Source organism: Triticum urartu, chromosome 1A (assembly GCF_056163025.1).
Source record: "Triticum urartu cultivar PI428250 chromosome 1A, HENAU_Tu73, whole genome shotgun sequence".
NCBI classification, from domain to species: domain Eukaryota; kingdom Viridiplantae; phylum Streptophyta; class Magnoliopsida; order Poales; family Poaceae; genus Triticum; species Triticum urartu.
In genome coordinates this window covers 516915929-516931891 of record NC_141873.1, presented here as the reverse complement: position 1 = coordinate 516931891, position 15963 = coordinate 516915929, and the positions used below count along the sequence as shown (strand labels likewise).

General features: G+C 42.6%; 1 protein-coding gene across 18 annotated transcripts; it reads left to right on the top strand.

The window, feature by feature from the left end:
- Window positions 1-3724: 3724 nt before the first annotated feature.
- Window positions 3725-11076, top strand: LOC125524303 (proton pump-interactor BIP103). Of its 18 annotated transcripts, none has more exons than XM_087528011.1 (12): window positions 3725-3883; window positions 4478-4578; window positions 5094-5141; window positions 5766-5863; window positions 5959-6263; window positions 6702-6753; window positions 6901-7150; window positions 7244-7417; window positions 7809-8048; window positions 8445-8543; window positions 9282-9394; window positions 10769-11076. In XM_087528011.1, the coding sequence occupies exons 1-4, from the start codon at window positions 3743-3745 to the stop codon at window positions 5776-5778; spliced, it is 303 nt and encodes a 100-aa protein (XP_087384137.1). In that variant the 5' UTR covers window positions 3725-3742; the 3' UTR covers window positions 5779-5863; window positions 5959-6263; window positions 6702-6753; window positions 6901-7150; window positions 7244-7417; window positions 7809-8048; window positions 8445-8543; window positions 9282-9394; window positions 10769-11076. The 18 variants fall into 18 exon arrangements, 14 of the variants coding, with proteins under 14 accessions (XP_087384137.1, XP_087384134.1, XP_087384130.1 ...); XM_087528008.1 differs by having other exon boundaries at window positions 5949-6263; XM_087528004.1 differs by having other exon boundaries at window positions 5944-6263.
- Window positions 11077-15963: the final 4887 nt, after the last annotated feature.

Below are 15963 nucleotides of genomic sequence, written 5' to 3'. Positions count from 1 at the left end.
TACGATCTTGTGCCCTCGGCAGGATCTAGTAGATAGTCAGGCTTCTCAGCCCTTTTCATTTATAGATGTCTGTACTCAGACATGTTAAGCTTCCGCATGTGCTTTGTTTGTATGCTATGATTGTTGGGTCATGAGACCCATGTTTGTAATATCTCGCTCCTCGGAGCCTAATGAATAAATACTTTGAGTCGTAGAGTCTTGTTGTGATGCCATGTTGTATTGCACATATTGAGCATATTGTGTGTATGATTGAAATGCTTGGTATGTGTGGGATCCGATAACCTAGTTGTTTATCCTTGGTAGCCTCTCTTATGGGGAAATGTAGTCTTGTGCTTTCATGAGCCATAGTAGTCCGCTACAGCCCGGTTCACCGGAGTCCTGCTAGCCCAGCACTACTGCTCCGGAACACTTGACTGGCCGGCATGTGATTCACTTCGTTCCTGTGTCTGTCCCTTCGGGGAAATGTCACACGGTGACATCCGGAGTCCTGCCTAGCCTGCTACAGCCCGGTTCACCGGAGTTCTGTTAGCCCAGTGCTACAGCCGGATTCACACACTGCTGACCGACATGCTCGATGTTGATTCATGTATGCCTGTCCCCGTAAGTTAGTGCCACTTTGGGTTCACGACTAGTCATGTCGGCCCGGGTTCTCTGTCATATGGATGCTAGCAACACTATCATATACGTGAGCCAAAAGGTGCAAATGGTCCCGGGCCATGGTAAGGCGACACCCGTGGGAATACCGTGCGTGAGGCCGCAAAGTGATATGAGGTGTTACCGGCTAGATCGATGTGACTTGGAATCGGGGTCCTGACAATATCGTTGATGCTTTGATGCAATCTTATGAAGAAAAACTTGAGTTGGAAGTTTCTATCCCTAGAAAACTTTATGATGAGTGGGAATCAACAATAAAAATTAAAATTAAAGCTCATGAGTGCTATGCTTTGTGTTATTTGGGTGCTACTGTTTCCACGATTCCAAAAACTTTGTGTGATTTGCTAGGTTTTCATGATATTGATGATTGTTCTTTAAACTTGCACCTTGCGGATTCCACTATTAATAAACCTATGGGAAGAATTAATGATGTTCTTATTGTTGAAAATAGGAACTATGTGCCCGTAGATTTCATTGTTCTTGATATAGATTGCAATCCTTCATGTCCTATTATTCTTGGTAGACCTTTCCTTAGAACGATTGGTGCAATTATTGATATGAAGGAAGGGAATATTAGATTCCAATTTCCGTTAAGGAAAGGTATGGAACACTTCCCTAGAAAGAAAATTAAATTACCATATGAATCTATTATGAGAGCCACTTATGGATTGCCTACCAAAGTGTTGGGGAACGTAGCAATAATTCAAAAAATTTACGTGTCACCAAGATCAATATAGAAGATACTAGCAATGAGAGAGAGGAAGTGCATCTTCATACCCTTGAAGATCGCTAAGCGGAAGCGTTACAAGAACGTGGTTGGTGGAGTCGTACACGCAGCGATTCAGATCGTGGTCGATTCCGATCTAAGCGCCGAACAACGGCGCCTCCCCGTTCAACACACGTACAACCCGGGGACGTCTCCTCCTTCTTGATCCAGCAAGGGGAGAGGAGAAGTTGAGGGAGAACTCTGACAGCACGACGGCGTGGTGGTGATGGAACTCGTGGTTCTCCGGCAGGGCTTAGCCAAGCGCTACGGAGGAGGAGGAGGTGTAGGAGAGGGAGAGGGGCTACGCCAGGGGAAGGGTGTGCCGCTGCCCTCTCTCTCCTTCACTATATATAGGGGAAGGGGTGGAGGAGGCGCCCTAGGGTTCCCTAGGGGAGGGGCGGCGACCACAGGGGAAACCCTAGATGGGTTTGGGCGCCCCCACCCCTAGGAAACTTGCCCCCCAAGCCGGGAGGGGTGGCTGCCCTAGGGGAGGCGCCACCACCTCTCCAAGTTACTTGAGATGGGGTGGGAGGGGCGCTCAGCCCTTTAGTGGGCTGATGTGCCCCCTCCCCTTGGCCCATAACGCCCCCAACGCTTCCGGGGCCTCCGAAACCCCTTTCGGACACGCTGGTCGTCTCCCGGTACCCCCGGAACAATTCCGGACTCCAATACCCTTCATCCAATATATCGATCTTCACCCTCGGACCATTCTGGAACTCCTCGTCATGTCCGGGATCTCATCTGGGACTCCTAATAACCTTCGATAACCACATACTATTTCCCATAACAACTCTAGCGTCACTGATCCTTAAGTGTGTAGACCCTACGGGTTCGGGAACCATGTAGACATGACCGAGACATCTCTCCAGCCAATAACCAACAGCGGGATCTGGATACCCATGTTGGCTCCTACATGTTCCACGATGATCTCATCGGATGAACCATGATGTGGGGGATTTAATCAATCTCGTATTCAATTCCCTTTGTCCATCGGTATGTTTCTTGCCCGAGATTCGATCGTCGGTATCCCCATACCTCGTTCAATCTTGTTACTGGCAAGTCTCTTTACTTGTTCCGTAACACATGATCACGTGGCTAACTCCTTAGTCACATTGAGCTCATTATGATGATGGATCACCAAGTGGGCCCAGAGATACCTCTCTGTCATACGGAGTGACAAATCCCAGTCTCGATTCATGCCAACCCAACAGACACTTTTGAAGATACCTGTAGTGCACCTTTATAGCCACCCAGTTACATTGTGACGTTTGGTACACCCAAAGTATTCCTACAGTATCCGGGAGTTGCACAATCTCATGGTCTAAGGAAATGATACTTGACATTAGAAAAGCTTTAGCAAATGAACTACACGATCTTGTGCTTCGCTTAAGATTGGGTCTTGTCCATTATATCATTCTCCTAATGATGTGATCCCGTTATCAATGACATCCAATGTCCATGGTCAGGAAACCATGATCATCTATTGATCAACGAGCTAGTCAACTAGAGGCTTACTAGGGACATAATATGATCTATGTATTCACACATGTATTACGGTTTCCGGTTAATACAATTATATCATGAACAATAGACAATTATCATGAACAAGGAAATATAATAATAACCATTTTATTATTGCCTCTAGTGCATATTTTCAACACAAAGATGGCAATACCTAGATCTATCTTCGCTCACTGGCTGGGCTATTCTCCTCCTTGTAGGCAAAGGTCTTGTCAGAGATCTCAACCTCTCAACACGGGCATGAGCCTGAAATACCAATTTCAGCTCTTTGAACATCTCATATGTTCTATGGCATTCAAAACGCTTTTGGAGCCCCGACTCTAAGCCGTAAAGCATGACGCACTAAACTATCAGGTAGTCATCAGAACGTGTCTACCAGATGTTCACAACATCCACACACGACGCCAGAGGGGTTGGCACACTGAGCGGTGCATCAAGGACAGAAGCCTTCTGTGTAGCAGTGAAGACAATCCTCAGACTACAGCCTTAGTCCGCACAATTGCTTACAATATCTTTTAACTTAGTCTTTCTCTAGGAACGTATCTATAATCTATAATACCTAAATAGTTCATCCCCACTACCTTATTTCTCTTCACATGCAACATGTCCACCTCAGCAACAGTGCTATCTCAGCAATTATTTTATTTTTCATTTTGTCAACAAATTGTATTCAACTCTGATCACCCTTTCGTCTTCCCGTGGCTGATGCGTTAGTGTAGAAGCCCATCCAAAACAATAAGGTGTGCATCAGGGCCGCCGGCTCGCGATGTCCACGTAGGATTTGGACGGTTGCGCGAGGAGATGAGAACAGGCGCGCGATTGGCTTCGTCGCTGCCCCACCGCACTGGTTGTTTCCTTCGTCCAGAAGAAAGAGAGAGGAAGGAGGTCGCCAGACACGCCCGCCCCGCTCCAACCCTCTTCTCCCCGTTGACCTACAAGAAGGTACCCCTGCACCTTCCTCCCACTTCTCGAATCCACTCGTCCATTCATCCATCCACCCATCCATCCTCTCTGCTTCCTGGATAGTTGGATAATATGTTGAGGGGATTCGGCCTCTCTCTCCCTGAGTTGATGCGCTGACGAACGGCAGGGCAGTCCATTCGGTTCCGATCTGACCGGGGGCCTCCTTATCCTCTTGTCTACGATTCGAGCTGCGCTCTTGCGTGGGCACAATTTCGTCTTGGTTTCTGTCGAGCAACCGAGATCTGATGTGCTCTGCTCTGCTCGGTGCTGGAAGAAGAATTTTGTTTTTCAAGAGAACAATAAGCTTCGAGAGGAACTGTTTCGTGGGTTATACCTGTTTATGCAAACATGGTTTTACTTGTTTCATTAATTGACCCTACCTGTAAGCATTAGATTCATTAGCACCGTACAATATAGTTCGGAGAGCCCTGAGATGTCTGTTTATTCAGAGGACACACTTGATAGGCGCAGATTCAGAAAAAAAAACAACCGATAGATAGGGAGGTGCCTTGCATATTTATAAACTAATTTGAGATTGCCATTTATATTTGGCTGCTAAATTCTTTTCTGCAGGTATATTCCCACATTGAACTGAATTATTGCTATATTCGGTTGATTCAGACATATTGTATCTTCAATGGCTTTCACTGCTGGGCAAAATCAAGCGATGGAAGGTAATATTTTTCAGTGACACTGAAGCACATTTATACTGTTATATGATGCCTCATTTTTTTCTTATCTGAATGTGTTCGCGTTCAGAAAATTATTTTTTTTGTTGTTACTTTTTGAGGCATATAACAGGAGAAAGCTCTGTTGTTGAAAATCCATTAAGGAGATGGAAGATAAAATTATTTGCAATCAAATCTGATTTGCATACAAATGAATGCCAATATTATGCTAGATGTTTGAATAGTTTAGTGTCCAGTATATGAAGCGGTGAAGTGAGAGCATGTAGTAAAGGTAGGGTAGGTATAATTTTAGCTCAATTTGTGTGTGAAACATCCTAGCAATTACTCATTGATATATTTAGGACGGGCCTTTAGCTGCTGAGACCTGAAAATTAGAAAGCTGACAGTTTAATTGTATTAATTTGTCTGTTACCATTTCCTGGAATTTCTTACCTTTTTAATAGGTATTATACTTTACAGATCCATGGTACATTGTGGTGTTATCTGCTACTGATTTACAGGCCTTGTGGTTGTCGTTCCCATGGCTGTGCCGTTCACGTTTATGCAGGGTGAGCTCTCTTCTGTTCGTCTATTTACTTTGTCGTTCCTGGGAAAACACCATTAATGAGAATATATTTCCTGTGCAAACTTCTTCTAATTCTTATAAGTAATTTTGAGAGCACACCAGTACACAATTAACATGCCCTCTAGAGTAGAAAAGCATCCTTCATGTTGTAACACAAACAAAATATTAGTGATCTGACAGTAGCACAGTTTTGCTGTTGAGTTATTTAATTTAGATGATTGCTGCTATATAACCTGACTGCCAAATTCTCTAGCATTTTCTGCTTTTAGATAAATTAAGAACCAAGTTACACCATTTTATTTACTTTATTGTTCGGATTATATGCAGGAATTTTGGTGTGGATTATAGATTATAAAGTTACTCTTAGTTTGTCAGTTTTGTTGATCCTAATTTATGATGTTCACCGAGGATTATAGATAACTTTGCTCAGTCGTGGATCATGGTACCGTCACCTGTTGTCGACATTTCCTCTTTCAGATATGATGTTAGCTTGTACAAGATGCTGGGTTGTGGTTAGATGTTATGGTTTCTCTGCTATTTAGAAATTACACTTAACACTCATAAAGTACACTGATCTGAGCCTAACCTGAAATATTTAATCCGGCAGGTTTAAAGTTTGATGTAGGATGGGCACACAAGTTTGATGTTTGCAGTTACAGATTTTTGTCAAAGCCCGCTGAAACGAAGTTTAGTTCAGCAGACCATGTATGTTGGAAGAAAGCAAATTTCTTGCCTTCTGAATCCTCCGTAGCCATCATATTTTATTTCAGACCGAATTGTCCCAGCTCAGTGTATCTCAGCGAAGTAGCGGGTTCATGCAAGGCCTGGCCGACGGCAACGACTTTAGGGGCTGTCGTGCTTTGCATACTTCATCTAGGTAAATTGTGCTAGCTTTCAGATTATTCATTTTCGTTTTACCCTGTCAAAGATCTTCTCAGATTAGTTAACCAAGCTATGTAATGATGGTGTTGTGATTCCGAGGGCTCCGTTGGAGGATCAGCTTTGGTTCAGAGGCAGGTTTTGGGCATACCGCAGCACAAGCAGAGGCATATCTCAGTCGATGCTACTGCAGTTGATGATGCCCTGAAGCTTTCTTCAGTAACTGGTATGACCTGACGTCGGTGTGGTTTTGTGTTCAGAGAAGATGAGCTGTTGTATTCTTCTTTCATATAGTTGTTGCAGGTTCTTCCAGATCTAAATCCATGGACAAAGCACTGATTGTTTGCTCTCTTGGGAGTTGTTATAATTTGCACAACTATTTTTTAAGATTCATTTTGCTTACATTTATTTAGTGAAGCTCCTGCAAAAGTCAATATTGATTTAGTATAGCACAATTTTATTGGCAGCTATACGTGGCTTTGCATCCCAAGTTAAATGTTAAGTTTGCTTGACCTTGTGGCCTAGATGGGTATTGTTAAGCATTTTTCCCTAAAAAAGGCAATTCCTTATTCATAGGATATATTGAATTCACTGCACATTGGTACATCGCGTGAAATCTGTAATCAAATGTTACTCGTATTGCATATTGATTGTTTTTGTGCAGGCTTGTACGCTTGATTTTATTTCAAGATTTGTTGGCATTCTTCTTAGATGAGGTAGGGTCTGCATTCTGTTTTTAACAGGAGGGTATATGTATTCTGGACACAGTATGTCCATCTAGCTCTTTCTTATATTTGATTTATGAGCAATTGTCTGACTATATTGTTCTTTTCACCCTCCATGCACGTGTTCCGTTGAAGTAGACAACCAGTGGATCAATGTGCCTGCTTTAAGTATAGTGATGAAACTTCACACCTCCCTGCAGACTCAGCGTGCCGCTGTTCTCTAAGGTCGTTGAGTGCTGAGAACAGGCAATATAATTAGGCTTTTAACGAGGAGATGGAGGAGATAAAAACTTTCAGGAAGTGTTTAGGCGAGTTCCATGCCGAAAATAATGTTATGTGAGCAGAGAGTGCAGGCTTGTGCTCTTCTGTTGAAGAGCTTGAGCATGAGGTATGATCAGCCCTTTGATAACTCTACCTCTTCTCATTTGGAATTCTGATTTTTTTTTTTTGCATTTTCTCCTTTCATTCTTCCTGGATCAAGAGATTGAATCAACACATAAGTCATGAGAGCATATCTTTAGACGAGGAGAGGTGACTGGTCAAAGAAATTAAGACCCTTGAAAAAACCAGACCGAGGGTCAGTTCTAATGCTGCTAAGCAAGCTAAAATGGAAGATATAGTGGTTGAGAGAGATGCCATACAGGATCAGGTGAAAGTAAGTATCCATGCTACGACTGGCTTTAATTGTGCATTACCTCCTGAATACATAAATATTAGATGCCATTTTGATTGTTACTTCCCATTCAGATCATCATGGATGGACTTTGTCTTTAATTCTGCATTTACCTCCTGAATACATAAATTAGATGCCATTTTGATTGTTACTTTCCATTCAGATCATCATGGATGGACTTTGTCTTTAACTCTACATTCACCTCCTTAATACATAAATATTAGATGCCATTTTAATTGTTACTTCCCATTCAGATCATCATTTTTTTGAAAGAACATTCAGATCATCATGGATGGACTTTGTCTTTAACTCTGCATTTACCTCCTGAATACGTAAATATTAGATGCCATTTTGATTGTTACTTCCCATTCAGATCATCATACATGGAGTAAAGGAGGGAGAAGCAGCCATGTCTAAGATTAAGGTCCTGGACGATGAGGCGATGGGCGTGGAGAGCTGCTACGAGCTCGCGCAGGCAGCATATGTCAACCTCGCGCTGCACACACTCAAGCACCTGGCGCCCGTCGTCAATGGGCTCCTCGTCCATGATTAGCTGGACAACATGAACCTCGAGGAGGTTGTGAAGGGGAACATCTGTGACGCCGTTCTTTAGGTGCTCGCCCATGTCTATGTAATTATCTCTTTATTGCTTCTAAATTAATGCCAACAGATTAGGTGCTTCTGAGATATCTTCCAAGTTACTGGTAACTACAAAAATTAGACCATATGTTGACTTCTACCTAATCATATCCTATTAATCAAAGAACTTACCCTACCAATCAAAGAGGTCATCGCATTGGCTCACTGTTTAATCAAGATGTGTATGTATGCAATTGTGATCTGTGAGGTCTCCATTTACATGAGAACATAAGACATGAGATATTTACAATAACTCTAGCTCTTTCCCTGCAGATAATAATAATGGTGCAATACTGCATAGGAGGAAGTTGTTTGGGCCTTTTACTGATGGATATATTTCTTACTTTTGATCCTCATCAATAATCTCCAGGTCTTTGGGAGTTTGCTAGCAGTCCTGGTCAGACTTGGACCAGGGACTAGCGTCCTGGATGCCTTGGCACGCTCGGCTCCACCGGTGTTGCAAGCCCAGGTGAATACTTCCCCGCTTAGGCCCTCGCTGTTGTTGTATCGAAAGGTTGACTTAACAAAATGATCTATATATAGTTCATTGGATATTGTTGAACATCTTCATATTGTCTAAGAAAAATTGTAATGTAGTGCAACAAACAATGCCCAGATTATATTAGCCATCAAAGATACTTGCCTTCAAAGACTATTTTAAAAAAATACTTTCCCAGATAATTATTCTTTTGCAGAGAGATTGGGCAAGCGCTACTTGTTACGTGCCTGCTAGATATTACACAAGATGTATTTCATTAAGGTCTGCTGACCAATTAATTTTATTGTTCTTATATGAGATGTTGTGGTTGCCTGAATTGTTTTTCAATTTACTGAAGCTTAATTACATTCCCTAGATCGGTTGTGAAAGTGGCATCCCGGAATTTATTTGATACTTCGGATTACATTGGATATGGTTGTGCTAACTTGACAAAACAGCGTGGCTTCATTTGTCGCGGTTCTCAGTCTCTCACGGTCTTAGTTGCCTGAATCGCTGGGTTTACATGGTACTACAAATTAGTGTAGCAGATAGTGGTAGATCAGATGAGGTGCCTTTACTCGTCTGCTCCCTTGGAAATGCATGCATATCCATGTTGACGTCTGCTATCTTTGATCTTTATTCTGAATCAGAGATAGTGCCCATATGTATACATATGGCATCTTCATATTATTTTTTATGACAAACTCATCTTTCCACGGCTGGCTCAAGTTCATTTCAGGATCATCAAGCTTCCCGTGTACATCTACCACCCAAGCCATGTGAACGAGCCGATGAAGATACTCAACATTATTTGCTTCAGCTACTTCCTTCGTAACTACAAGGTACATGCAAAAATTAAACCCTGCACAAGCGTACTTTGTTTAGTGATGTAGTGGCTAGCATTATAACATGTAATTTATGTTGAGAATCAATATTTAAGAGAAGTTGCTGCATTAGAGATAGCATTAGGCAGTTAAATACAAAACAAGTGCAAGTAGTTCAGCTTAAACAACTAGAATGTGGGGGGTCTCAAAATTTTCCTTGAGAAAAATCTTGATGACGAATGAAAGCAAGACCAACCTCTGCCAACATCTTTTCCCTCAGAAGATTGACAACCAACTAATATACTGATGACATATTTAAATCAACAAATTCTCTCCGTGTGCAATCATTTCATGCATTTGATTTCCCATATGTTGTTCACTCTATTTAAGCTACTTAGTTACAATTCTATGTTTCAAGCTGTGTTCGGCAACCCTCTACTCCTTCGCTAGGGAGCGGAGCTCACGGAGCACCCTGTTAGCAGCTCACCAAAATATAACTGCATGCCGCTCCGCTCCGCAGCGGAGTTGCAGAGCAGAGAGATCCCGAACAGCTCCTTAGTTTCAGTTTATTGTCATTTGTTATGTTACGTTCGGCGGACGAAGAAATGCCGGCTGGCGTGCCTGGCGACCACTCTACCTAGATCGGAGCACGACAAGGTCGCTTGTCGCCCAACACCTCCTCCAGTCGAGATCCGCTGCCACCAACCTCGTGTAGGGAGCTCTTTTTATCTTCCTTTGTATCTCTATGGAGCAGAAGGTTTAAATTTACCAATGTATGGCTCTTGTTTATGTTCCCTATACATGAATGTTCATAAGCAAGATAGGTGCACACGTATAAACACTCAAGAGGTGCACCACTGAAGGACACAAGGCATGCCGCTCCCAAACCTGGCTTTGTGTATTACCTAGATGGATTAGTGTGCGCGGGCAGTAGAGAAGCTCGGCTCCGTCCTCAGGAGAGGCAAAGGTCGCTCAGCTTGCTCATGAATGTACCATCTCTCTATCATATGTACACACAACTAGCTCACGATCTTGGCATCTTCTTAGTTACCTATCTTTTGTTTGTTCATGATCAGCCTGCATTGTTCTATCTCGGTAACCATTAAGTATAGTCCAACATGTTGGAGTGTGCATCTTAAAAAAGATGCATATTACTTAGCAGCAACCAGCACTTATATATTGTATAAAAACGCCTATTATTTTTGTTAATGAAAGGATCAGAAACTATTGGTCGTTGGTCAGTAGATCTTTCTTAAGTTTCAGACGCGGATGAAATGCTTCTTTGTAGATGTATAGTTAAGTTGTGGGCCAATTTTTCTTTTGGTTTTTGCTAACATTTGTAAACCATCAAATAGTGTGGACTCATTTGGCTTCCGCTTGTGTTTTCTTCAGATACTTAAGATGGAGGCCTGCTCGTGGATGCTCCACTGGTTTACTGCAGTTTCAAGGGCTTAGGGAGCGCCTCCTTGTTGACAACCTCTTCCTTGCCAAGCTTGTCATGGAGTGCGTCGTCGAGCCATCAGCAATGTCTATTTTATTTTGAGAAGCCGTCATTCACCGGATTTAGATAGATCATCCGCGACTGCCACTGCCGCCTGTCGGAGCTGTTAACTGAGCTTTACCCTATTTTGAACTGTGGCTCCACTTTTGGACAGAATGTACGATTATGTATGCCAGTATCAAAAACTGTGTCCCCTTCATTTTGAAGCAGCTAACATACATCTAAATGCATAGTTTAACCAGCTATACAACTGATTGCCACCTCAAACTGAATCTGCTTTCAGCTATATCTGCATGTCTGCCACCAATTAGAAAAAAAAAGGCAATCCAAGGGGCGGATACCTACCTAGCACCGCAGAGGGTCCTCCTCAAGAGGCGCGCCCCAGCCCCTAGTAAAGGTGAAGCCCATCGGTTGATCTGCTTGCATGTTACGCTGCCCTATCATCGCTACCTCAATCGATATATTACCCCAAAAAACGCTACCTCCACCGATATGCCACTGTCGCTGTCAACCACCAGCCAAGCACCACCGGCAGGGCCCCTACTACCCACCGCTCTGGCACAAGCCCTTGGGCGCGATCCGGTGCAGCACCCACCACCGCCTCTGGCCGACTAGGATAGAGCTTCTCTGCTGCAGGTCGTCGTCAGGTGCGCAGCGGTCAGTGTCAGATACTCCGTCAAGATGAGAAGCTGATGCCTCGGGACAACGCTGCTACCCGCACCATCGATGCGCCCAACCCCGGCCATCTCTATCACGAGTCCACGACTCTGCTGCCAGAAGCAACGAATCCGCCGGCTCTCGAATGACTTCCCCTTGCCCCTGCTAAATTTCAACATTGGAGGGGCATCAATCCCATCCTCTCCAACATCAGTGTGGTGTCTCCTATTACGAATCCATGCATCTCTCACATCAGCCATCAGCTACCTATGCTTGGTCGCCTCCAACACCTCTCGGATCCTGCCCGAGAAGATGAGGATTTAGTTGGTTGCAGAGAGCCAAGAGTGGGGGTGGCTAAGGTATGCTGACTTACCTGGCAGTGTGCAAGCCGGTGCAGACCAATTGACGCGCTCTACCGACGAGGCCGTGGCAGATCGTCGTTGCAGATCGATAGCTGAAGCTGTAGCAAAGGCAACCACAAGGTGCCTTTTTTTCTTCTTCTTTTGCATGTTCAGTTCCCTCAATTATTTATTGCTCCTTCTCTCGCCCTGTTTTCACTCAATTATTTGGTGCGCCTCCTCTCTCCCAATTAGCCTGTTTATTATAGAACAACGCCCTATGACTCAACTCTTGGAGACGTTGTATTGTTATTACATAAGAAGAATTAATTCCTTCTCTGAGTAAGTACTACTGGTGGCAAGTCTATTTTTTATCCTTCAAGATTTTTGTTGGTGTATTTTTTGATCTAGCTCTGGTCGTTCATGCTTTTTTCTCGACCTCCAAATCCTTTGGTTGCCATATTATTTGAGTAGGCTCTACTACTTCATGCATTTTTAATTATTTTTCTTTGCGGATCTGTATGCCTTCATGGTACCGCCTGCTACATGCTCTTCATGGAGCCACGGTCGAGGAAGCAGAGAAAGCGAACATATGCGAGTCGCACCTCTTCCTATTCTCTCACCCATCTTCTTCTTCTACTCTCCCACTCTCGCTTTCCACGAGGGGGTGGATTTTTGTTGTTTTGTGCCGTGCCACACTAGCACGTTACTGTTACTATAGTTATTTACTTGCTTGCATGTAAAACTTAATTAGTTTTTCCTTTCAGTTACATCATGTTATTACGAGTATATGATATGTACTTATTAAATATGTACTTCTACATGTAGATTTTCCTTCATTAGGTACAAACGGAATGAGGGTCAAGAAAGAATTACATATAAAGAATCATGAAAAAATGATTGGTCATTTATTGGTATCTTCACGTTACTATGAACTGTGTTTATGTAGGATCACCCAAGGATATAATTCTTCATCTTTACCATGCATATTTTCTTCCCTTTTGTCCGATAACGTAGAAAAATAAATAGAAATCAAGAATAAGAGATTGTTATGCTACCGCATTCCTGCTGATATTTTTTGAAACACACGCACTTTTGTTGGTGTTTGTTTGAACCTTGCATGTCTCTTAGTAAGATAAATCATGTTTCTATATTTAGGAGACATATGGTGATCAAGGGGAATGATGAGAATCATACATCAAGATTTTAGTGGGTAAGCTGTTATCTAAGCTTACAAGTCATAACTCACAACTACTGAAATTTTGGCAAACACCAAGCATAATTTGCCAATACATACTGCCTACAATATAGCTGTAACATTTGAACCCTTCTTGGTTTACTAGGATGTGTCAAATCAACTATAGTTCGCGTCATCAGTGTAGCCAAGTTATATAGTATGTCCCTTTGTTGATACTTCGGACCATAATTTTTCGGGTAAATGAATGATTTATTCAGTGTGAAGTGTACTATATTATGATAGTTATACCAGCTAATTTTTTGTATTGCCATGTGATAACGGTGTTCTACTACTAAGCATGGTCTGAAGGCATATTACTACATGTGCTTCATGCTTCATACTTTTCCCGAACATAGGTTCCTCAAAAATGTTTTCTTATCTAAACATTTATTTGAAGTAGCATTCAGTTATTTTTGTTTTCAGCATATATTCCTGCAGCAACGCGCGGGGTATCATCTAGTTAAAACAAAGAGCTAAAGTGCGAGCTATTAATCCACAACATAATTTGCAAAGACAATTTAGACTATGTTCATGATAATTAAGTTCATCTAATCAAATTATTCAATGAACTCCCACTCAGATAGACATCCCTCTATTCATCTAAGTGATACATGATTCGAATCGACTAGGCCGTGACATCACGTGAGACAGAGTAGTCATCAACGGTGAACATCTCCATGTTGATCATATCTACTATACGACTCATATTCGACCTTTCGGTCTCTTGTGTTCCGAGGCCATGTCTGTACATGCTAGGCTCGTCAAGTCAACCTAAGTGTTTTGCATGTGTAAATCTGGCTTACACCTGTTGTATTCGAACGTTAGAATCTATCACACCCGATCATCACATGGTGCTTCGAAACAACGAACCTTCGCAACGGTGCATAGTTAGGGGGAACACTTTCTTGAAATTTTAATGAGGGATCATCTTATTTATGCTACCGTCGTTCTAAGCAAATAAGATGTAAACATGACAAACATCACATGCAAATCATAAAGTGACATGATATGGCCAATATCATCTTGCGCCTTTGATCTTCATCTTCGAGGCGCGGCATGAACATCATCGTCACCGGCATGACACCATAATCTCCATCATCATGATCTCCATCATCATGTCTTCATGAAGTTGCCTCGCCAACTATTACTTCTACTACTATGGCTAACAGTTAGCAATAAAGTAAAGTAATTACATGGCGTTTTCATTGACACACCGGTCATGAATAAATTAAGAAAACTCCTATGGCTCCTGCCGGTTGTCATACTCATCGACATGCAAGTCATGATTCCTATTACAAGAACATGATCAATCTCATACATCACATATATCATTCATCACATCCTTTTGGCCATATCACATCATATACCATACCCTGCAAAAATAAGTTAGACGTCATCTAATTGTTGTTGCATGTTTTACGTGGCTGCTATGGGTTTCTAGCAAGAGCGTTTCTTACCTATGCAAAACCACAACGGTGATATGCCAATTGCTATTTACCCTTCATAAGGACCCTTTTCATCAAATCCGATCCGACTAAAGTGGGAGAGACTGACACCCGCCAGCCACCTTATGCATGAAGTGCATGTCAGTCGGTGGAACCAGTCTCACGTAAGCGTACGTGTAAGGTCGGTCCGGGCTGCTTCATCCCACAATACCGCTGGATCAAGATAAGACTAGTAACGGTAAGCAAATTGAACAAATCATCGCCCACAACTGTAACATCCCAAATTTTCAATTTGGAATGTTATACATTAGATCATCATTGCATATCATATTTATTTGCATTTTGGTTGATCCTAGAAATTCTATGCAACTCAAGGACCCTCGGAGAGAGTTGGGGATTTCGTTATTTTCATATTTGGGTTTTCTCAAATTTTGAAAATAGGATCATGTGATTTTATTTAGTTTATCTTCACTTATTTTTATTATAAAAATATGAGAGAGGGAATAAAATGACTTTCCCAAAATAAAGAAATATTGAGGATTTAATAATAAAATCAAATAAGATTTTATTTTGGATTTATTTGCTATTTTATTTCAATTTAGGAAAAATGCTCGTTTTTCAAAATTGCATTTAGGCCCCAAATAAATGTTTATCCTGTGCGGCTTGATTTTAGAAGCGGGGGAAAATTTATTTCGGGATTTTGAAGTCCGTTTAGTATTCCTTTTGATTGTTTTTTTGTGCGTAATAATTTTTTTTAAAAAAGAGCGAACCGACTACGGGCCGTGTTTGGCCCGGACTCCTCAGGGGGGGGGGGGGGCTTTATATAGCGCGCCCCGGGGCCCGAATCAGCCCAAGCCGCCACCGCCCTAACCCTAAGCCGCGCCCGAGCCCAGCCGCCGCCGTTGCCGCGCAGCCGCCCGCCGTCGCCGCGCCGCCGCCCGCCGCCGCCGGAGCCCCGGCGCCGCCGATGAGGTCGATCCCGCCGCCGCCGCCGTTTTTTTAGAAAAACCGTTCGGTTTTTTTAGATCCGTTTTTTAGATAGATCGGTTTTTTCGGTTTAGTTAATTAGCGAGCGTTCGCTCATTCGTTCGTTTTAACGAACACGTTCATCGTTTAGATCCAGATAACGAACGTTCGTTCATTAATCTGTTCGTCATTTTTCTTTTTCTCGGATTTATTCCGCAATTTTTCTGATCGCGATTTCTGATCCGATTTTCGTTTTAGTATAACTTTTCGCTCGTTTATCGGAATCAGGCGATTCAAGCGCCTGGAGTTTCGTCTCGAAACCCTCTTTCCGTTTAACCAACTCAAACTAATTTTTGCCTCTGTAAAATTTGACCTAGATCCAGAATAGTAAACAAAGCTTGTTTCTTTTGCCGTTTGTCTTTCGTTGCTTCGTTCTATTTGGT